This window comes from Monodelphis domestica, chromosome 1 (assembly GCF_027887165.1).
Source record: "Monodelphis domestica isolate mMonDom1 chromosome 1, mMonDom1.pri, whole genome shotgun sequence".
Lineage (NCBI taxonomy): Eukaryota > Metazoa > Chordata > Mammalia > Didelphimorphia > Didelphidae > Monodelphis > Monodelphis domestica.
In genome coordinates, this window is record NC_077227.1 from 706,658,423 (window position 1) to 706,682,600 (window position 24,178).

General features: G+C 36.7%; 1 protein-coding gene across 3 annotated transcripts in view; it reads left to right on the plus strand.

The window, feature by feature from the left end:
• ACSF3 (acyl-CoA synthetase family member 3) overlaps positions 1–24,178 on the plus strand; it is a 237,775-nt gene that overhangs the window by 57,210 nt on the left and 156,387 nt on the right. For all 3 annotated transcript variants that reach the window (XM_007477310.3, XM_056810927.1, XM_056810930.1), the window contains one exon: positions 3,271–3,416. In XM_007477310.3, coding sequence (XP_007477372.1) covers positions 3,271–3,416 — 146 coding nt within the window. The remainder of the gene's footprint in view (positions 1–3,270; positions 3,417–24,178) is intronic.

Consider the following 24,178-nt stretch of genomic DNA (forward strand, 5'->3'; position numbering starts at 1 on the left):
TGGGCTTTGGTTTTGATATGTTTGAAAGGCAGTTGGAGATGTGAGATTGGAAGTCAGCAGAGAACCTGGGGCATGATAGGTAGATTTGAGAATCATCAGTATAACAATGGTCATTAAATCCATGGCAGCTGATGAGATCACCAAGTGAAGTAGTATGGAGGCAGAAGAAAGCCCAGGACAGAACGCTGAGGGACCCTGATCCTTAAGAAGATTAGTGTCCCCTAGTCGGAGGAGACACATTCAGAGAATTCAGATGACCAGGTAATATACATAGACAAGATGTATGTAGGGAACACCTGTGTCCAGGTAGCATTCATCAAAGAATTCAGTCATGACCCAAAGCAACTCATAATTTCATTGTAGGACTCCTACAATGATGTCATTATGCTATTTTTTGTTCCTTTCTGTTTAAAGTCATATCTCTGGATGTGTTGTCTCTCCTGAGTGTTACTTTAGTGACTTGGTTGTAGTCAAGCTTCCTTTTGCTGTCATCTTCTGGATTTTACCTCTTTAAGGTCAGATGTTGGCCATCCCATCTTCCGTCTGCTAAGGGGTAGTGACTAACAAACCTCTTTCTGACAAAGAAGCCAGGCTGACAGTCCTTTCGTCTATACTTTGGCTATCATTCATCATATCCAATTAAAGAAAGTTGGTCAAATACCAGCCACAGTACTATTAGGGCAAGATTACATCTATTCTTTTGACTGTGTTTGGTGCTATTTTAAAGACCCATTTCTCAGATCAACTATCTGAGCAATTTTTCATAAATCCTATTTAATGCTTCAGAAATCTATACCAAGAGACTTGGTATGCCAAAGAAAACCGTATTGAGCTGTATTGAGGCTAGGACTGTGAAATCTTTTTCACTCTCTAGACAGATACTGTCCAATTTGATAAGCAAGGACAAAAGCTAAGCAAAGAAGGCAAGTTTATTATCTCCCACCCTCTTGGTCCATATTCCTGCCTTTATCATAGAAATCTGCCAACCAAAAACTTCCTGGGTTTTATACTGCTTTAAGAAATATGCTTTTAAAAAATATATAGTTTTAAATACAATTTTGTGGAAAGTTATGAGGAAGTTGATTGAGTTAGTAAAGAAGGGTGTTGATTTGGCCTACCCATTCTTTCTTTTGGTTTCCCTTGACCTTATCTTTAGTACTAAATCATTTTTACTCTCTTGTCCTTTTTACGTATATAATTTAATTTATTTGCTTGCCATAATTTCAGTCTGTTTCTTCATGAACCAATCTTGGTTTCATATTCTTCCTCCTTTTCTACTGTTTAAATTTTCTTCTGTCCTAATATTCTCTTTCCTTTGTTACTCTTAAAGTGCTATATAAATGATGACAGGCAGTGTTGTGTAGTGGAAAGGAAAAAAAGTAATAAGCATTTATTACACATCTACTATGTTCAATTTCCAGCCGTTTTGATTTTTGCTTGCCATTGGACTTGGATGACTCTGGAAGAGAGAATGAGGCAGACAACTTTGGGCAACTCAGCCTCACTTAAATCCAATTCACTCACAGTGAATAACCCTATGATGCCATTGGTTCTCTTCAAAACATAGGATAACCAATGTTTATTATTAATTAATGTTCTACGGACTATACTAAACACTTTACAAATACTATCTCATTTATTCAGCTATGGGAGGTAGGGGCTGTTATAATCCCCATTGTACAGTTGAGGAAACTGAGGCAAACAGATGTTAAATGACTTGTCCAGGTTTGCACAGCTGTTGTCTGAGGCCAGATTTGAACCATATGTTTTCCTGGCTCCAGGTCCAATCCTCTATCCAGTGAGCCACCAGCTGCATAGACATTGGAGATGGAATCAAGAAAGACCATCTTGAATCTTGATTGGATAGCCCACTGGGCATCATCTCTCTGAGCCTCAGTTTTCTGTTCATTGAAATGGGGATAATAATAGGGATATTTTAAGCCACTAGTGAGCTAATGTATAGAAAGTGCTTTGTAAGACTTAAAACCCTTTTCAACTACTATTATTATAAATATGAGTTATGATTATTCCTTCTGCTCTTCCTTTATGACATTACTTCCAGGTCAAAGTAGTTAACAGCATCCATCTGTCAGGCTTATTGCATGAGGTTTGCCCTGGACTCCTTTCCCTATAGAAACTGTATGATATTTTGTGTCTGACATGGATCAAATTATTCCTTGGAACGGGTAATGAGGTAGAGAGAATGGAATCTTTTAAAACACAGTAATAATATTTTTGAAACCGAGGGCATAGTTTGGGCATATTTACCTAAATTTTAAGCAAATTTCTGAACACGTCTGTATTTTTCTTGACCATTTCATTCAACTGAAGGGATGATCTTGAAAAGGGCAGGTAGTAGGTTAATTTGACCCTACTAGTTAAATTTAGAATTGGCCAAAAGAAATCCATTTGACTTTGCTCTCATTTTTCATTCTTTTGTTCCTTATTTTGTAGGGACATTTCAGTGAAAATAGAATCCTTGATTCTGACATTCCCTGCTGCTTATCACTCATCTAAACTTGCTCTCTTGTGTGATATACTGGTATTGTATAGCTATTGATTGAGATGTCAGATGTCCTGGCCAGAGATTTGAATGGGGAATAGGTAGCAGGTCCTACTGAAATCTGAATAACAACCAAAGATAGAAATCAGATCAATGAAAAGGGAAGTAATAAAGGTGATACTTTAAATCCTCACTAATTTCTATTAGTTGGGGAAAGCCAATCTGAATTATAGATTTTGTTTGAGGAAATGTAGTACTTGCAAGTACCAGAAGTAGCTAGAATGAATAGCTAAATAAGCATTCTCTAGTGGAGTTCCTGTTGGACCTACTTTAAAGAATTAAGAATTAAGATTGAGAATCAGGAATGATTTGTGGTTAGTATATTTAAGGAATCATTTGTAATTAGCACGCTTGAGGAATCGTTTGTAATTAGTACATGCAAATGGATGCTCCTGAAAATAATTTGCTCTTATAAGCTGGTTAAACAGGCCCCTTTCCTTCTTGTTTACACTCTTACAATCTGCAGAATAAGCCTTTATAAAAATACAAAACAAAACCATACTAAGGTAAACTCCACACCAACCTGCAAACCCAATTGTTAATTCTTTGGTAGTGAGGTCCAAATTAATGAAATTCTCGTGTGTTTTTGTTGCAGTTGGAAGGAATTGTTGACTTTTTAAAATCTTGAATATGTTCTTTTGATGAAGAGTATCAAGATTCTTAGGATTTAAGTACTTTTCCTTTCCCTTTTGGTTCTCATTGCTTAGGTTAATGGTTTCCGGATCCGCTGCCCTCCCAGTGCCTGTCCTAGAGAGGTGGAAGAAGCTCACAGGACACACTTTGCTGGAGAGATATGGGATGACAGAGATTGGAATGGCACTGTCGAACCCATTGATGGGTACGCGTGTCCCAGGTATGATACCTTTGAAGCCATAGAAGCCTTTTTGCATTTGATTTTTGATCCCCCTTTTTATGTGATGTGGGCTTTCCTTGCTCCAGTTGGTAGGCTTTCATGAAAACAGCACTAGTAACTAAAAGTAACACTAACAACTATAATTTACATAAATTGTTTGATATTTATACTTAATCATTGTGTAGTATGACCATAATTCTTATGTATAGCATTAAATGTGTCAGATTCAAAAAGAGAAAAAGACTATAAGTTACAAAGCAGTTGCTGATCTGCACTGATAGATGGAGTTTTCAGGTCTAGGCTCATACCTACAGGAAAAAAATCTGTCATATAAATTAATTTATTCTACTTTATTTTGCCAAAGACTTGTAGTAAATTGAGCTAGAAACTAACTTCAAAACAAGAAAACAAGACTAGAAAGGTACCCAAGATATTAGACTAGGGCTGTGAAAGTAGCCCACAGCCAGATGGCAGACCTGCTAGCTAGGGTTCTGATTCCCCCAGAAGCCCACCTGTGTTGCCATAATACCAGAGGTGAGAAAAACCATCCTTCAAACCTTCTTGCTCTACTTCTTTTTCTTGGGAGCCTCTAGTGATAATATCAGTGTTTGGATGGAGAAGGGTTCCTTGTACCAATGATTCTTCCATGCTTCTAGAATGGAACAGAGAAATGGAGAGAATAGTAGTCACCATAGCTCATATGTTGTAGCATTTTTAGGGTTCAGATTATCTCATAGCACTGGGAGTGAACCTAAAACCTCTGTTGGTTTGGATCATATGGTAGTGGTGGACCTTACACTTTCACTAAAATTCTAGCTCCTGCCATCTTGAGTAATGAGTCAATGGCAGTAGTCATAATTAATCCAAGGGGCAATATTTATCCTGCTACTAAACCACTTGGATCTCATTTGCTTCCTTTTCTAAGTTTAAAAAATCTTGCTCCATGTTTTTGCCCTGTCTTTGTTGGCACACACTATACTTTCTTTTCCTTGCTTTCCTTGACTCGGAAATTCTGAGCTGTGAGGGATGTGGCTAGACCCAGAAGTCAAGAAGTAGTCTTAATGTGTTCTTTCTGGGCTGTTGTCAATCCCTGGATCTTAGCCCTTCTGATTCCCAGTCTTTTTCTCTCTGGTTTCTAATCCTAAACGTGGTCAAGTTTTATGGTTTGCTATCTATATTGTTTATTTCATGAACCTAAAGCCTTACATGTTGAATCTTAATACAATCAAATTTGCATTGTGTTAATCATTTTTCCTGTCGCATACTTGAAGTTAGGGCCTATTGAACTATAGATTTATACAAACCAACATATATATTTGCTTTTCACTTTTTTCTTTAACCTGAGAGAGCAACCACTTTTCTTTTGGACACAATGTGAAACTACTTAATTTTTTAATATATAGTTCCTCCTCTCAGATGACCACCCTTCTTTCCAAGGAATAATAACAAAGCCCCACATCCCCATGACCTGGGTTTTTGAGAGTCATTCTCTTGAACTCTTTCTAATGACCATGACTGGTCCTCTTTTCATGCAAGCAAAGCACATGGGGACCTAGCATAGTTAATGACAGTAAGGCCATTGTCAAATTTCTGGGTCCATAGTTGGAAGAATGTGTTTGAAGAGTTCATCCTTTCCATTCTAGAATTTTAATTGTATTAATTCCATATAGTTTACAAACCAAAAACTTGCTATACATGGTTGTGTTGGCTATTGTCTAATTTCCTAAAAACACAATACACAGCATGTATTGACTATGACTCATACTTTTGTTTCAAGAGTTTTGTGTTAAAAGATGAAAGCAGTGTGGCCTATTAGGTAGAGACCAGTTTCGGCATTAGTAAGCCTGGGAGTCAAGCCATGCTAGCTTTTTGTATGTGGGCAAGTCACAACCTCTTGCTCCAGGCACCTAAGACTTAAATTACATGAGCTATCATGCCAGAAGCTGTCTACATTTACCAGAAATATTATAAGGTTTTTTGGGAGGGTAAAAATGAAAAGCACTCCTTTGCCAAAGGAAAAGATAGAACAAAACAACTGAAAAGGACTTTACTCTTTTGAAATCTTTCTAACAGTAATATTTCTTAAGAACCCATGGGAAATATTAGGTGTACTGCTAAGTTAGTTGCTTCTGCTTTAAGTGTTTTTCATTGTTACAAGGGACAGTTCAGAGGTTGAATAATTTAAAGGGGAGTAACTTGTGTAAAAACGAGAGAGCAACAGAACTGCAAAGGAAGACATTTCCTTTCTGAGGTCTGTTACCTTCTCAAACCCATAAACTCTGGGAACAATAGAGTCAATAAGGTTAATTTGGGCGATTTCTTCAAGCCTTGATCCTTGCACTTAATTCTACAGTAGAAACATTTGTTTTCCTAAGAAAATTGTGCTCGTCCCTTCTAACATTCAGTCTTCAGCTATGCCAGGTCCCCATGTGCTTTGCTACCATGAAAAGAGGACCATTCATTATGTAATTAGTAAGAGCTCAAGAGAATGACTCTCAGAAACTCAGGTGATTGGGATGTGGGGCTTGGAAAGAAGGGTGGTCAGCTGAGAGGGAGGGGGTACTATATTCGAATCGTTATCTGTCTACTTTCTCTCATCACTTACAAATGGAATATAGTTGCCCACAAGCCTGTATTTAGGCAGATCCTTACTTATTTTATGTACCTAGTGGTGGATAGAAGGAGGAATGACAAGGGAATGAATCTTGTTAATATTTAAACACAGAGGCATAGAACTTAAGAATGTCTTATTCCTTTTTTGACTCCAGTTAAATAGAAAGCACTCACACATTCAATTCATTCAGTGATTCAGCACCACAGATGTAGTCTTCGTATCTTATTCTCCTAGCAGTCTTAAAATAATAGTACAGGTTACAAAATTTCTTCAATACAATGAAATGAGCCAGCTCATTTGAGAGCCTAAATGGTTACATAGCTATTAAGCAGTGGAGACGGGACCCAAACTCAGATCTTTTAACCCTGTGTGTGGGATCTCTGAACATAAAATTTGACCTTTACCACTCTCAAGTCTAGTATGTGTGTGGGTATCCATATCCTTATTTGGGTGCCTTTATGCCATTTGGGTTCCATTTCAGATAGGGATGCATGTAACAATATTACAAAGCCATTTTTCAAAATAAATATTTTTATTTCACTAAATATTTCCAAATTACATGTAAAACTTTTTTAACATAAAGTTTTAAATTTTTTTGAATTCCAAATTCTCTCCCTTTTCTCATCCTCTGAGAAGGCAAGCAGTATATCAATTATACATTTGAAGTCATACAAAACATATGTCCATATTGACCATGTTGCAAAAGAAACCACACCCACAAAAAACCCCCAAGAAATATAAAGTTAAAAAAGTATAAAGCCATTACTTTGACTCACTAATTCAGCTTAATTCAACATATATTTATCCAGTACCTATAATTGTTGGCATCATGGAAGATAGGTTGTGAAGCAACCCAACTCAACTCAGTACAATACATATTTATCACATATATGCAGATCTCTGTGTTACTGTGATACAAAGTCTAGAATATTAGACAATTCCCAGCCTATCAGAGAACTTATAGTCTGGTAGAAGGATGACACTAACACAAATGATTTTTCTGTGCAATTGTGTATAGTTAAAACAAAATACTTCATAAGAGAACCGAGAGGAAGTACCCACTTGAGGAATGAGGGAAAACTTCCTGGAGGGGGTAGCATTTGAGTTAGACTGGGGAGAGGGGGGGAGAGTTACTAGGAATTCTACAGGAGGCAACATGCTACAGCAGAAAAAGAACTGAACCAGAAGATTGCAGATCTGGCCTCTAGTCATGTCTCTGCTCCGTATGAGCAATACCACCTTGGGCCTGTCATTCTCTTCATCTTCTGATTCCACTGATGCTAGCTGTCTCATCCATTCTATGCATTAATGAGATAATATGTAAAAGCAATATCAAATCTTAAAGTACTATATAATTGTTTATTATTATATTATAATGAGACTATGGTAATTAGATAGCAATATATATAATTAAGTGCCAAGTGTGTGATATAGATAGTAAATCCTAGAAGTTCATTTATACATTGGTAGTCATACAGTTATGGAAATTTATATAGCCATTGGAACTCTGGAGCCAAGAAGCTATGCACATACATTCACTGGAATTTATCCATCCATTTATACACTGAAGTACTAATAATCAGATGCACAGAGTTCAGTATCATTAGTTTCTTTCTGTTGCTGTTGATATTTTAGCGACTTTTTATGAGGCCGTTCATGTTCCATTTGCTTTATTTCTAGAGTAGGTTTGTATTTTTATTCACAAGCAAAAAATGAGCTTTTCCTTACCAGCAGATCCTAATTCCTCACAGCCATGCCAGCTCACTTACAAAGGCGCTCATTCATAAAGATAGACCACTGAGTGGAGAACCTCGTTCTCACGAGTAAGACAAATTGCTTATTTGGAGTGTCAAAACTCTATTTTGTCCTTTGACTGAGATGATGGGAGGAATGACAATATTGAACAAATACAGCCTATATGATGTAAGTGCTGAGGATGGCTGATACCATATTAGTGACTTTGCCAATATCAGATTCACAATTTTGGTCATAGACTCTGCTGAAGTTTACATTTTTACTCATTTGTATTCAAAGAACATTTTTTAAATCTAAATTTAAAGGGAGTACTTAACTCATATAAGCTTTATAAGGAGGTTATTTTTAAAAATTTATAGATACATTTTGTTTTTATATTACTTCCATTTCCCAATATAGTGTTATCTTAAAACCACTTTATCATCACCCAATTGAGTACAAGCATTATGCAAATCACAGATATTCATTAAAGTAGTTATGCCAGAACTTCAGTATGTAACCCAATCTGTTAATTTATGTTATTGTATATAACTCATTTGTAAAGTTGTTTTTCTTTTAAAAATAATGTTATTCATACTTTATTCATTCAGATGGAACCTCTGCACTATTTCCCCAAATTTTTAAGGATTTCTATTAACATTTTTATTAGTCAATCCCAATAAAGAGCTCCAATTCAAATATGGTTCAGAGGTATGGATAAAGTTCAGCACTATAGGAGAGAGGTGCAATTGTGCCATTGGGCTGCGAATGATTTTCACAGTGAGACAAATCTATAGAACTTGAAATTTCCCATAGATTTAGTGGCTCAGAGATTTACTTAAATGTACACAGGCCTAAAGTATAGTTAGTAAATATCTGAAATTTAAGTTGTTTGAATGTATTGTTAGAAGCTTTTTGAGGTTTGTTCCCTTCCCATTGGACTTTACTTAAAGATCATGCTCTCTATGTCCTATATATATATATGTGTGTGTGTGTGTGTGTGTGTATGTGTGTGTGTATATGTATATATATATATATATATATATATATACTCTATACTAGAATGCTTTTCTGGATAAATCATGTTCAGTTACTCTTTGAACCTCTACTGTAAGAAGTTTTACAACTTTTATTGCTTTGTCTTATGTTAGAAATATTAGTGATAATTGGCTCTAATATAATATCTCTTATCAAATAAAAATTAAGTTTACATTTGCATATCAGTTTAAGATTTACCAAACTATTTCCCCAGAACAACTTTGTGAGGTGTGTAGGTATAAACACTATTAATTTCATTTTACAAGTGAGGGAACTGAATCGCAGGTCATGGAAATTGCCCACAGTCATACAGCTGGTACATGTTTCAGGCTAGCCTAGAACTAGGGTCTGTTGACTCCATATGATCCCATGACTCCAGAGATCTTTCCTCTTTAATATACTGCTGCTTAGGTAAATTTACAAAGTCCCAAAGCACCTTATAGAAACTAATGATATTTGGGCTAAGTGGGTAGAACACATCCATTAGAGAATGGATATATAAGTGATAAGGAAGGAAATAGTAAGAAGACACTTCACTGCCCTTCATGAGTTCCCTCATCTCCTCTTCTGCTCACTTCAAAACTATTCATCATTTCCCATACTCTGATCCTTTGCTTCAGTGTCTGATTCAGAAGTGGACCTCTTACCAAAGTTAACTCCTCCTCTGGTGATCTTGCACCCATCCTCTTTTGTGCCCTCTGGGAATTTGCCCCATCCATCATGGGCTCTCTCCTTCTCATCTTCAATCCCTCCATGTCCATTGAATCTTTTTCCCTCCCTATTACAAACATGTCTAAGTTTCCCTCATCCTTTAAAAAAAAAATCTTCTGTTTGACTCTGCTATTCCTTTCTTTTTCCACATCTCTTTCCTCCTTTGAAGAAGAGTTCTTCATTGCCATAATTTCTAAACTTCCCACTCATTTTTCAGTTTCTTATGATCTTTACTTCCAACTCCAGCATGCCACTGAAGTTCCCCTCCCAAATGTTATCATCTCTTTGATCTCTGAATGATCTCTTAATTGCTGATTTTTTTTTTGGCCTTTTCTCTGGCCTCATTTCTGCTTGACCTCTCTGCAGATTTTGACATTGTTTACCTTCTAGACATTTTCTTCTCTCTTGGCTCCCCTAACACTACTTTTTCCTTGTTTCTATTCTTGCTATTATGATTGTTCCAGATTCATTCCTGGACCTTCTTCTTTTTGAATATTCTCTGATTTTATCATTTCTCATGGGTTCAATGATTATATCTATGTAGACAAGTCTTTATATATCTAGGCTCTATTTCTCTTCTGAACTCTAGTTCTGCATTATCAACTTCTGTTGATCCTCCCTATCAGAATTTACCATCAGCATCTCAAAAATCATTGTGTTCAAAATCAATAAATGCATTTATTAATTTCCTGCTATGTGCTAGGCACTGTGTTAATAATGTAGACTAAAAATAAATTGAGAAACCTTCTTTTAAGTGTATTCTATTTGATATTTTATATTCTATGAAAGCAGATAACATGCACATATATAATTCTATTCATAATAAATAAAAAGTAATTTGAAAAAACAGCCAAGAGAGTAAAGTATGAGAAAGCAGTAAAACTCAACTTCCCTAAACCCAACTCACTCAACAAAAGCCTAGAAAATTAACCATATGAATCCTGATTAGGAAATCCAAAGAAAAATCACTGTGGGTCATTTTCCCAGGTTAGGTTTTCATAGGGAGACAGACAAAGGTCTTCAAATACTAAAAATGACCCTTCCAGAGTCAGAAGAAAGATGGGAGAATACAAAAAAGCACTCATCTGAGCTGTCTCAACATTCCTCTCCAAACAACTTTTAAAATAATGCCTAAAATCAAATTCTGTAGTGGTAGCACTACAGAGTCAGAATGAGGCATCTTCCTACCCAAGACAATGTAGGAGGTCAGAGAGAGAGATCTCTGACAAGGGGGAAGAAGCTGGCTCAAAGCCCACAGTATCAGTGATGGGACCAGGTGGTAGGGACAGAAGAAGCAACAACTGAGGGAGCTTTTAATCTAAGACAGTAAGAGGCCCTGGCAGCTTGTCAGAAAGTGATTACAGGGTACCCCTGTCCTAGCACTGGACACAAAAGTAAATGCTGTTTGGCAAAATTCCATTGCCTTTACCTACTTCTGAATCATAGTTTAAGGGGAAAGAGGAGCACTTCTGATCAAGAGGGAGTAGGAGTCCTTAGTAGCAATTGTTTGGCAATTACATTTGCCTATACCCACTTCCAGGTCATAGTTCAAGGTTGGAGAGCAACACTTTCAATCAAAAAGATGTATCCTTCATGGTCCTAAAAGGGAAGAAGGGTTCAGAAGAGCACTATTAGTTTTAATCCCAAGGGATCAGAGGCACTTCTTAGGTAAGGACCAGAGTGAAGATCAAGAGAGTAGTGACCATATGTCTCCCTAGATCACACCATGTTGGAAGCACCAAAAACTTCCATTCCCCCAGAATTAGCTTCAAAAACAGCAGTGAAAAAGCTTGAAGGTTAAGACAGTGCCTCTACCACCGCACTACACTGGGAACAGAGCCCAGTATTAACATAAAGTTCCAAATCAAGAAATAGGGTGAGAAAATGAGCAAACTACTAAAAAAACAAAACAAAACAAAACAACTGACCATAAAGCTACTATTGTGATCGAGAAGATCAGGACACAAATTCAGAAAATAATGAAGTCAAAGTAACTACAAGAAAAGACTCAAAGAAAAGATGTGAATTAGGCACAAATATTAGAATTCCTGAAAAAAATTACTTTCATTTCAAATAAGCATGGTGGAGGAAAAATTAAGTAAATAAATTAAAGCAAAGGAAGAAAATTATGGAAAGATAATTAATAGCTTGATAAAAGAGGTACAAAATGTACTGAAGAAAATAACATCTTAAAAAGCATTTGGCCAAATGGAAAAAGGAGTACAAAAATTCACTGACAAAAGTAACTTCTTAAAAAAGAATTGGTCTAATGGAAACAGAGTTACAAAAGCTCACTGAAGAAAATAATTTTTTTTTAAATGAGAATGGAGCAAATGAAAACTAATGACTCCATAAGATGTTAATAAATAAACAAAGTCAAAAGATTGAAAAAATAGAAGAAAATGTGCAATATGGGAACAACTTGGAAAAGAGATCAAGGAAAGGTAATTTAAGAATTGTTGTATTACCTGAAAGCAATGATCAAGTAAAGAGCCTAGGCATCCTCTTTCAAGAAATTATTGAGGAAAACATGTATACTAGAACTAGATATTAAAATAGAAATTGAAATAATTCATCAATCACCATCTGAAGGAGATCATAAAATGAAGACACCCAAGAATATTATAGCTAAATTCCAGTGCTCCCAGGCCAAAGAGGAAATACTTCAAGTCAGAAAGAAACCACAGTCAGACTGACACAAAATTTAGCAACTATCACATTAAAGGAATGGAGGTCTTAGAATATAATATTCCAGAAAGCAAAAGATCTGGGATTACAATAAAGAGTAACCTACCTATCAAAACTGATCATAATCCTTCAAGAGAAAAAATGAAGGACTTCTGAATGAAGGAAATAGATGACTTCTTTTAAAAAGATATTTTATTTTCCCAATTACATGTCATAGCAATTTTCAACATACATTTTCCTGCAATTATAATATCCAGATTGTCTCTTTTCCTTTCTTCCCACTCTCCTTTCAGAGATGGTAAGCAATTTGATGTGGGTTATACATGTATTATTGTGCAAAATATACTTCCATATTGGCCTTTGTTTTAAGAGAATATTATTTAAAACCAAAACCCTAAAATAGAAACATAAATAAACAATTGTGGAAAATAGTATGCTTTGATCTGCATCTGACTCCAGCAGTTTTTTTCTCTGGAGATGTATAGTATTTTTTGTCATAAGTCTTTCAGAATTGTCCCAGATCATTGTATTGCTAAGAGTAACTAAATCTTTCACAGATGATCATCATATAATACTGCTTTTACTGTGTCCAGTGTTATCCCAGTTATGCTTATTTCACTCAGCATCAGTTTATGTAGCCCTTTTAAGCTTTTTTCCTGAAATCATCCTACTCATCATTTCTTATAGCACAATAATAATACATTACCATCATATAACAAAATTTCTTTCGCCATTCTCCAATTGAAGGACATCCCCTCATTTTCCAATTCTTTCCCACCAAAAAAGAGCTTCTGTAAATATTTTTGCACAAATCCTTTCCCTTTTTTTATGATCTCTTAGAATACAGATCTAGTAGTAGTATTACAGGATCAAAGGATATGCACAGTTTTATAGCCCTTTGGGCAGAGTTCCAAGTTGCTCTCCAAAATGGTTGAATTATTTCACAACTCTACCAACAATGTATTAGTGTTCCAATTTTATCACATTCTCTTCAACATTTATCACTTTCCTTTATTATTATATTAATAGGCCAATCTGATAGATATGAGGTGGTATTTCGGTGTTGTTTTGATTTGCATTTCTTTAATCAAAATGATTTAAAACATTTTTTATTATTATTATTAAATGGAGAATTTTCAAGCATTCCTAATAAAAAGAACAGAGCTGAGTAAGAAATTTAAGACTCAAGAGAAGCATGTAAGGTTAAACATGAAAGAGAGAAGTAAGGGACTCAATGGTGGTTGTCCTTCATACTTTAAAAGGACAAAAAAAATGACATCACTATGTTGAGGTCAATATACCAGGTTACTGACTGTGGCAACTCAGACCGATATGGGCTTGGAAGGGTCTGCCACAGATCATGCCCAAAAAGCCCATATGAACATGTGGGATAGATATTTCTCTAAATATATACATTTCATGTTTCTTTTGAGCCACTGTAATTCTACTTTGTTCATACTTTCTTTGAAGTGAGCATGCCATGCAGGGCGATCCTGTACCATACCTTCCATGTCTCCCAATCAGTACTAAAATTCTTCAGAGAAGCCTTGAGAGTATTCTTTTATCACTTCTCCTGACCTCTGCATGAGAACCTGCCTTCAGTGAGTTCTCTGAAAAATAGTCTTTTAGGCAAACACAAAGCCATAAGTGAAACCCCTAAGAAAATAATCCCCTAGGTCAGATGGATTTCCAAGTGAATTCTAACAAACATCTGAGTAATAGTTCCAATTATTTGAAAAAATTAGTAAGAAGGAGTCCTACCAAATTTCTTTTATGATACAAATATAGTTTTGATACCTAAACCAGGTCGAACAAAAACAGAAAAAGAAAACTGTAGGCCAATGATCTTAATGAATATTAACAATTTTTAATAAAATAATAGCAAAATATTATAGCAATATTTACACAAAGATTAAACATTATGACCAGATGGGATTTATATTCCACGAATGCAGAGCTGGTTCAGTATTAGGGAAATTATCAGTATTATTGACCATATCAGTAACAAAAACAAGAAAAATCACATGGTAATTACTATCAATAGATACCAAAAAAGCTTTCAACAAAATATACAACCCATTCCTATTAAAAACCGTATAAAGCATAGGAATCAATGGAACTTTTCCAAAATGATAAGTATTATCTATATAAAAACAAGGGCAAGCATTATTCTCTAACAGAGATAAACTTGAGACCTTCCTAGTAAGATCAGAAATGAAGCAAGAATGTCCATGTTCATCACTGTTATTCAATAATGTATTAGAATTACTAAGTGTAGCAAAAAAATCAAGAAAAAGTAATTGAAGGAATAAAAATAGGCCTTGATGAAGCAAAACTATCACTCTTTGCAGATGATATGGTATAATACACAGAGAACAAGCTAAAGAACTAGGAAAAAAACAAATCTAGCAGTTATAGGATATAAAACAAATCTACATAAATCATCAACATTTCTACATATTACCAACCAAACTCATTGGGAAGAAGATAGAAAGAGAAGTTCAATTTAAAACAACTACAAACAATATAAAAAACTTGGATTTTGTTTGTTTGTTTTGCCAAGACAAATCCAAAGATTGAACACAATTACTCTTCACACAAATAGACCTAAACAATTATAGAAATATAATTGCTTATGGGTAGGCTGATTACTTATTCAGTGCTATACTTATCAAACTATGAAAGAATTATTTTATAGAGTTGGGGGGGGGTGACAACATTTACCTGAAAGAACAAAAATTTAAGACTATCAAGGGAAAAAACTGTGAAGGAATGTGACCTAGCAGTTCCAAACTGGAAACTAGTAGTACTCACAGGGGTGATTTCAAAGTGATAATTATCCAGTACAGGCTAAAGTAGAGTGGTAGATCAATTGAACAGATTGGAAACGCATTATACAGTAGTAAATGATCACAGTAATCTAATGTTTGATTAATCCAAAGATCCAAGCTTTTCGACAAAAATTTCTCGGAACTATGCCCAAAGGACGATAAAAGAATGACTACCCTTTGATCCAGCCATAGCACTGCTGGGTTTGTACCCCAAAGAGATAATGGAGAAAAAGACTTGTACAAGAATATTCATAGCTACACTCTTTGTGGTGGCCAAAAATTGGAAAACTAGGGGATGCCCTTCCATTGGGGAATAGCTGAACAAACTGTGGTATCTGTTGGTGATGGAGTACTATTGTGCTAAAAGGAATAATAAAGTGGAGAAGTTCCATGGAGACTGGAACGACCTCCAGGAAGTGATGCAGAGCGAGAGGAGCAGAACCAGGAGAACATTGTACACAGAGACTAATACACTGTGGTATAATCGAACGTAATGGACTTCTCCATTAGTGGCGGTGTAATGTCCCTGAACAATCTGCAGGGATCTAGGAGAAAAAACACTATTCATAAGCAGAGGACAAACTGTGGGAGTGGAAACACCGAGGAAAAGCAACGGCCTGACTACAGCGGTTGAGGGGACATGACAGAGGAGAGACTCTAAATGAACACTCTAATGCAAATACTAACAACATGACAATGGTTTCAAATCAAGAACACATGTGATACCCAGTGGAATCACGCGTCGGCTATGGGGGGTGGGGGGGAGAAAAAGAAAATGATATTTGTCTTTAATGGATAATGCTTGGAAATGATCAAATAAAATATTATTTTTTTAAAAAGGGTCTCCGCCTATGGTGGTGTCTCTTCTCTTTCCTACTTCCGCTTCGAAACAGACGTGTCTCTCATGATGTGAGTGAAAATTGAATTGGGCCTCTCGGCCCACCTAGCACATGTGCTTTCTTATTCTGTATTTTCTTTAATCCTTAACCTTTAATAAACCTCATAAGATTATAATACTCAAAAAAAAATTTCTCGGAAAACTGGAAAACAATTTGGCAGAAACTAGGCATAGACAAACATCTCACACCATATACTCTGATAAGATCAAAATGAATAAACTACTTAGGTATAAAAGGTGATATAAGTAAATTAAAGGAGCATGGAAAAAAGTATCTCTCAGATCTATGGATAAGAGAAGAGTTTGTGACTATGAATTAGAGGATTATAGGTAGTAAAATAGATTGTTTTGATTACATGAAATTCAAAGGGTTTTGTGCAAACAAAACTAATGCATATGAAAATTAGAAGGAAAACAGGAAACTGGCAGAAAATTTTATAGCAAGTTTCTCTGATAAAGGCCTCATTTCTTAAATATATAGAGAACTAAGCCAAAATTATAAAAATAAGAGCCATTCCCCAGATGGTAAATGGTCAAAGGAAATTAACAGATAGTTTTTAAAGGAGTCAAAATTATAGTTACATGAAAAAAATGCTCTAAATTACTACTGATTAGAAAATACAAATAAAAACAACTCCAAAGTGCCACCTCACGTCTGTCAGATTAGTTAACATAACATAAATGGAAAATGACAAATGTTGGAGGAGTTTGTGGAAAAATTGGGACACTAATACCCTATTGGTGGAATTGTGAATTAGTTCAACTATGCTAGAGAACAATTTGAACTGTTTCCAAAGGGCTATAAAACTGTACATACACTATGATCTGGCACTACCACTACTAGATCTGAATCCTAAAGAGATTTAAACAAAAATAAAAGGGAAAAGGACTTACTTATACAAAAATATGGCAATTCTTTGCATTCTTTTTGAATACCATCTAAATTTCCTCCCCACATTACCTCTCCTTCCCCTTCCCAGAAAACCTCTCTTATAATAGACATTTTTGTAAGAGGAAAAAGTAGAAGAGGAAAATTCAGTAAAGCCAATTAATCATTAAAAAAAAATATTTGTCATACTAATAACATTCCAAAGCCATGGACAAACACCACCTTCCCCTTACACATAGACACCTCTTCAAAGGTGTGGGGGCTGGGGTCTTCTCATATCTTTGAGGGGTTAAATTTGTAATTTTGTGATATTAATGTTCTAGTCTTTTGTAGTGGCTCTTCTTTTCCATTCACAGTGTTGTAGTCATTATCTATGTTGTTTTCCTGGTGTGGCTTATGATTCTCTGTATTCATCATATTTGTTGTCTTCTTACAGCACTGTAATACTTATTACATTTAAGTAAGGGAGTTTATGTAGCCATTTACCAAATGATGGTTGTCTACTTTTTTCTACTTCTTTGCTGTCACACACACAAAAAAAGTGTTGCTAAAAATATTTTGGTGTAAAGGGAGTCTTTCTTTTTATCAATGACCAGATTCTTTACGCCTTTGACTTAGCAATGGAATCTCTAAGTCAAAGGGTTTATAGAAATTTTAGTCATTTTATTTGCATAATTCTACATTTCCAAAAAGGTTGTACTTATTTATAGCTTCACCAACAATGTGTGTTCCTATCGCTCCACAGCTACTCTTCGTGCTGATTATCTTTTGTCTTTGCCAATTTGTTGGGTGTAAGGTGAAACCTCAGGATGATTTTATTAGTGATTTGGAGCATTCCTTCATATGATTGCAATTCTCCTTTTGAGAATTATTTATTCATATTCCTTGACCACATCCACCGGGAAGTGGCTTTTGATTATATATTTCTGTCAGTTGACTACATATCATGGATACTGAACCCTCATTCAAGAAACTTGATACAAAGATTTTTTTTTTCCTGTAAGCTATTTCCCCCCCAAAAAGCATTGCACATTTCCTTTTTTGTCACAAATCGAGGGTCTATCATGGTCCCTTACACTTTTTAGGCCAAACTGAATTGTTCACATTTCTCTCCCTTCCTTCTTGGACAAATGCCCATTATTTAGTTTGCATGGATTTACTGCATAGGAGGTCATGCTCAATGAACTTGGTTAAATCCACTGGCATGTGCTCAAAAGAATTAGACAAAGGTGAGATCACGGCTATCCTTTACTTTGACTACCTTTCAAAGTCTAATCCATTAACCCCCAGGGCCAGTAGTTAAACTCTGACAGGTGAAGAACTAGTTGAAAACAAAAGCCAAGGGGGTTGAAGTTAGCCATATTGGAACAGGAAATGGGATGGTAACCGACAGTATTTAAGCACTGAACTGGTTTATTCAGATAGTGTCAGTTGAGTAGGGAAATACGGGCCTTGAACAAAATTATAGTTAGGTTCATTTTTGCTAACTAGTCAAGAGTAAATCAAAGAAAGACTTTGTGTTACTGGTTAAAATAGATTTTGACCTCATCCTACTTCAAAGTGAATTTAGTTTTTTATTATTAACATGACTAATTATCCAGATCACAGATTGTTACAAAGATCTCTGGCTACTTCTTCTCCCCCTAAAGTTATTTCACTATGTGTTAGGTATTGCTTTCTATATATGGGAAGAAACCATGAACCCATTTATATCACTCTGTTACAAACTCTTCAATAAGTTCTGGCAGAAAAGGAACTTTCAGTTAGGTTATTTATGAATTTTAGTTCTTGTGCTGTCCTCCTGGTTAAGCTTGAGTATTAACCCCATTGCCTTTGTCTAGTTCATTTGCACATCAAAACTTGACTACAGTGTCTATGAATTCATTCATTGAGCCAGAGACTTTTAGAGTGTAAATAAATCTTAAAGATTATTTTGTTCAGGGGTTCTTAGCCTTTTTTGTGTGTTCAGAAGCCCTTAGTCCAGCCCGTTGAAGCCTATAGACTCCTGCTCGGAATAATATTTTTAAATGCAGAAAATAAAATATGATGCTACACAGGAAACCCATTATGTTGAAATCTACTTACCAATGTGTTTGCTTTTTTTTAATGTTTTATTCCAGTAACTAATCTACACATAAGTTTTTCAAGGTTATGTGATTCATGTTATTTCCCTCTCCTCTTCCCTCCCTTCTCCTATAGTTGACGAGGAATTCCACTGGGTTTTACATTACCAATGTATTTAAAAGCTGACTTTTGTTGTTGTTTAGAACTTTTTAATTTATGTCCAACTCTGTCTGAATGGAGATTCTTGGCAAAGTACTAGAGTGGTTTGCCATTTCCTTTTCCAGATCATTTGACAACTGAGGAAACTGAGGTAAACAAGGTGAAGTGTCTTCCCCAGGGCCACACAGCGAGTAAATGTATGAGGTCATATTTGAACACAGGAAAATGAGCCTTTCTGACTCCAGGCCCAGCACTCTCTATCACACCACCTATCTGACCTTTAAGAAAAGGTATAGACCCCAGATTATGAACTTGTGAAGCTAATTCAACTATATTTTTATAGGCAAGGAAATGGAGGCAAGAAAGGTGAATGGCCTAGCCCCATTAGTGGAAGGTCTTTTGTCCTTCGGCAGAATCCCGAGTCTTCCAACTCCCAATCCAGTGCTCTGTCCACTGTATGCTGTTTCCCTTCAACACCCGATAAGTATGATTCCGCTAGATGAAGTTTTTATTTGTAAATATTTGCACTGGGGTGATCATTTAGAGTCTACATCCCCAATCATTTCCCATCGAACCATATGATCAATCATGTTTTTCTTCTGTGTTTCTGCTCCCACAGTTCTTTCTCTGGATGTGGATAGCATCTTTCTCATAAGTCTCTCCAAATAGTTCTGGATCATTGCATTGCTCTAGTAGAGACGTCCATTACCTTCGATTGTACCACAGTATATCAGTCTCTGTGTACAATGTTCTCCTGGTTCTGTTCCTTTCACTCTTCATCAGTTCTCAGAGGTCTTTCCAGTCTCCATGGAATTCCTCCACTTTATTATTCCTTTGAGCACAATAGTATTCCATCACCAACAGATCCCACAATTTGTTCAGCCATTCCCCAATTGAAGGGCATCCCCTCATTTTCCAATTTTTGCCACCACAAAGCTGCTGGATGAAGTTTTAAAGAATAGGACTTGACTTAGAGAGGCTCTTTAAGTAGAATGTCCACTTTTTCCTTCCTCTCTCCGTCCTGAGCTTATTGGCATGACAGTGCTACCCAAGTCTGGAGTGAAGAAATAATATCTGAATTGGGACAGAACATATATTAGAGCATCTGATGGGAAGATCACATTGAGGGAAGTTTATACAACTCTAGGCACCTTCAGGATATCCAGAATTTGAAAAAAACAAGGAGGATGGCAAGGGGCCTCATGGGCCATAATTATTAGAAAGGATAAGAGGCTGAGAAACCAAGCTGAGACTCTGAAAGGAGAAGGCACTGAGGGAGCCAAAGAGAAAGTTCTTTACACAAAGGGTAATTAAAGTATAGAACAGATTCCCAAAGGCAGAAGTGGGAGCTGCAACCTCAGGCATATTCAAGTCAGAATTACCCAGACACTTAAAGGAAGAAACCACCACTGGGGAATAAATGTTAGACAGAGAGGGAGGCTGAGCTCACTGGACCCAGTGATCATCCTCTGTCCCCATTATCACCTTCATTGCAAAATGATCATTGTAACTCTCCACTAATTAAGGCAAGGCAAGTGATTATACACTTCTGGAAATGGAAAGTTTATCTGGAAAGAAATTATAGTGCAGAAATTCTTGAAATCCTAAATTACAGGCTTTAAGCATTTACTAGAGACACAAAGACAGTGAGTGGAAAACGAGGGGAAGGAATGGAGAATGTTCACTGGCTCCTGGAATTGTGAATTAAATTGCAATTGTTTGTCCTTTTACTTTAAACCACCAAAATGACAAAATTGGCCTTGCAACAAATTTCATTTTTTTAAGTTAGTCCTTTGATTCCAAGATATTGTATTACATTCATTATAAGCATCAACAAAAATAGATGATTTTTAAAAGAAATGCCCTGATGCTCATCTCATTGTTATTATTGTTGTTGTTTAGGAAAAGGAGGGTTTAAGTGGGGTTTTCCTGATAGACTCCCCTGGCTCTGTTCCCTAACCCTCTCATCCCAGGCTTTGCTCCCTTAGATCAGGAGATTTCTTGGAGGCTTGAGAAATCCAGAATCCCATTTACTGATTATTTGGAGTCAGTGCATTATCCCTTTATGCACAATACTTTCACCCACATTCTAACACACACACACACACACACACACACACACACACACACACACACACACACACACACACACACATTTACCCTAGAATTGAAAATAAATTTCCGTGAACTAATAGTCTGTTCTTGGACTCTTCCTGGCTGGCAAGAAACAACAAAATCCCCTCAGCAGCTCCACTAGGTTTCTGAAGCCATTTTTGGCCAACTTGCTTCTCTGGTCAATTAATTGCCCTTGTACCCTTGCAGCTCTGGTTAGCTTATTCCATAGATTTAGAGCTTGGAAAGGACTTTAGAGACCATGTAGTCCATTTTCACTTAATGGAAGAGGAAACTGAGGCCCAGAGAGGGAAGGTAACTTATCTAAAATCACTTAGGGGAAATAGGATTTGAACCCACGGCATCTACCTCCAAATCCAGTATTCCTCTCCCCCTCCCCCCAACCAGGATTCTTGGGAAGTTGGCATCGATGGCTTTTAAGATTCCTTTCCAATCTGAAATTATGATTCTCCAAAATATTAAAGAAAAAAAAAGGGGGGGACAGAGGAATGGTGAGGTTCAAAAAGAAAAATAAAAGATGTGAAAGCCATGTTTGCTTGTATATATATGGTTAAAGCCCTGTTTAAAATGCCTCTGTTTTCACCAGTTCTCCTTCTAATCCCCCTGGTGCTATTACTGTGAAGGGAGATGAATAATTCATGGTCAGAATGCCTCACTGGGCCTAATCGCCACTTTAATTAGAGGCTTAGATCAGAGGCAGCTAATAGCTCCTACAGCGGGACTCCGTGTATTGTTGACAGTGAGCTCACTGAGTACCTTATCGTTGGCCTGTTTCAATTCTCCCAGGACACAACCACATAGAACCGCATCGAGGTCCCCAGATACCGAGGGACAGAGACCGCAGGGCCAATTAAATTTATCTGGGAAGAGCTGACAACTTTTTTAAAGAGAGGAGAACTGTTGGAAGAATAATAGTGTCACTTCTTCCTGACTGCTGCCTGGAGTTTGACACTCGGTGGGCAGGCTGCCAACATTTCTTAAGATTCATGAGCCTTGGACTAGGGCGGAAAGGAGGGAAGAAGGTGTAGCGGTCTGGGCTCCGGCTCAGAATGAGCCCCCTAATGGAGGGGGCTGGGAGGGAGACACTGGGCCTACTTTATGCTCACCATCTGCTTGAGGTCTGAGCAGTTAGTTACCAGTGTGAACTTTATTTTAAAATATCACAGGGCCTGTGAAACTCAAGTCATTATCTTTGCCTGGAGATTTTAATTATATTGTTGCATTTGTGATGCTATAATTAAGATTCTGTCAGCACTTTCATTATAGATCTCGTTTCTCAACGGTTTGTAACTTTTGCTTTTGGAAGTGGGGAGAAAACACCCTATTTGAACAAAGCTGGAGATAAGCAGGTTTAGAGCCAAGGAAGAAATTTTATGGTTGTGTCTGGTTTGTTGTATTTAAAAAAAGAAAGGAGGAAGGAAAAGAAAAGAAAATCAGTGTGGGGAGGCAAGAGAGGTGATTCGTGGCCATGGAGAAAATAGCGGGTGGTGAGGTTTAAAAAGGCCTGAATGGTTAATGTTAGTAATGACAGCAGTGTCTTCAGTGAAGGGAATTGGGAGCACCTGTTATGTCCGAGTGCCTATACCTTGATGTTTGGGGAGGATTCTTTGCTTCTGCTCATTTCCTTTCTCTGTGATGCCTGAATGAAGGGAGAGACCAAAAACAGTGGAGCTAACAACTCACAGTAGACTGGGGCACTTTTTTGGCCATTTTGTTTCCTCTTAGTGATTAGGTCAGATTTCATAGCATTGAGTGCTTTTATATATTTTTCCTGGACTTTTGGGGAGCAGGGAGGAGTATGTAGGGAGCAGGCAGGGCACTAGGATGCTCCTTTCACCTATCATTGTAAAGCCAAGAAGGCCTGAAAACTCCTCAAGGACCCCAAGGCCACAGAAAATGCTTGTTCCATTTTGTTGGGGCTGGACCCAATCTGACAAAGCCGTGAGTGGACCTTCTAGACTGCCGCAGTAACAGAAGCACCCACAGGGTATAAAAACATGGTATATTCACTGCCGACTCATCCAGAATTATTGACAAAAGGGACCTCTGCTTGTTTCTAGCTTCTGAGGTTACCCAAGTTCCATTTTGGTCACTCCAGTGCCCTTCTCTCCATAGTACCTTTAGGCTATCAGTTCACAGAATTATTTCATACCTGATAGAAAGATGCCCAGTAATATTTCCTACTAGAAAAAAGTATGCCCATTTTGGCATAGATTATTGCCCTTCTTGGCCTAATGCCCACTAAACATTTTCTATTATGGCTCAAGAAGAGAGTAGGTGCTCTATCAGTATTAAAGAATATTTTTAAAAAAGCAGAAAGAGGAGTGAATTTCATTTCCTAAGGAATGCTTGGTTAAAGATATGGGAAATTTTCCTATAAACTGATCAGCAGCCTCCTGGGTGGGATAATCATATTCCATTTGATAACTTGGGTTTTTAGAATTTTTTTCTTTGACAGGTACTTTTTTGTTATCATATCTAACCTGCTCCAGAAGATAATAAATCAATTTCTCGTGTTTGATGGTTTCTCAATATTCAAGCTCATAACCTCCCCAACAGCCTCTGCATCCTGCCTCTTTCAGAGAATAAGAAAAAGACTTATGAGTACAAGATAAATGAGCAGATACTAGCCAGGTAAAATTTGTTAATTATAACAGTGAACATTGGACTTGAAATCTAGTTAGCTTAGCCTGCCAAAATGCCTTTCTTCATTTTAGCATGCAAATGCTGAGGTGATAGGTTGTCACAGTTTTCAGAAGCCATATTTTGCTGGTTTTCTTGATCCTATTCTTTCCCTTTCCTCAAAACATTTTCCCTATCCTATTCTTGTTCATAACTATGCCTGTCTATGGACATGTATACACACATTGAAATATGGCAATAGATCTCAAATACCGATAATCAAAGAAATGGGGGAAAAAGGTCAACTCTGCTAAATATTAATTATATCATATATATGATAGAAAAATATGAAAAGATCACAGTGTACCCTAAACCAAGTAT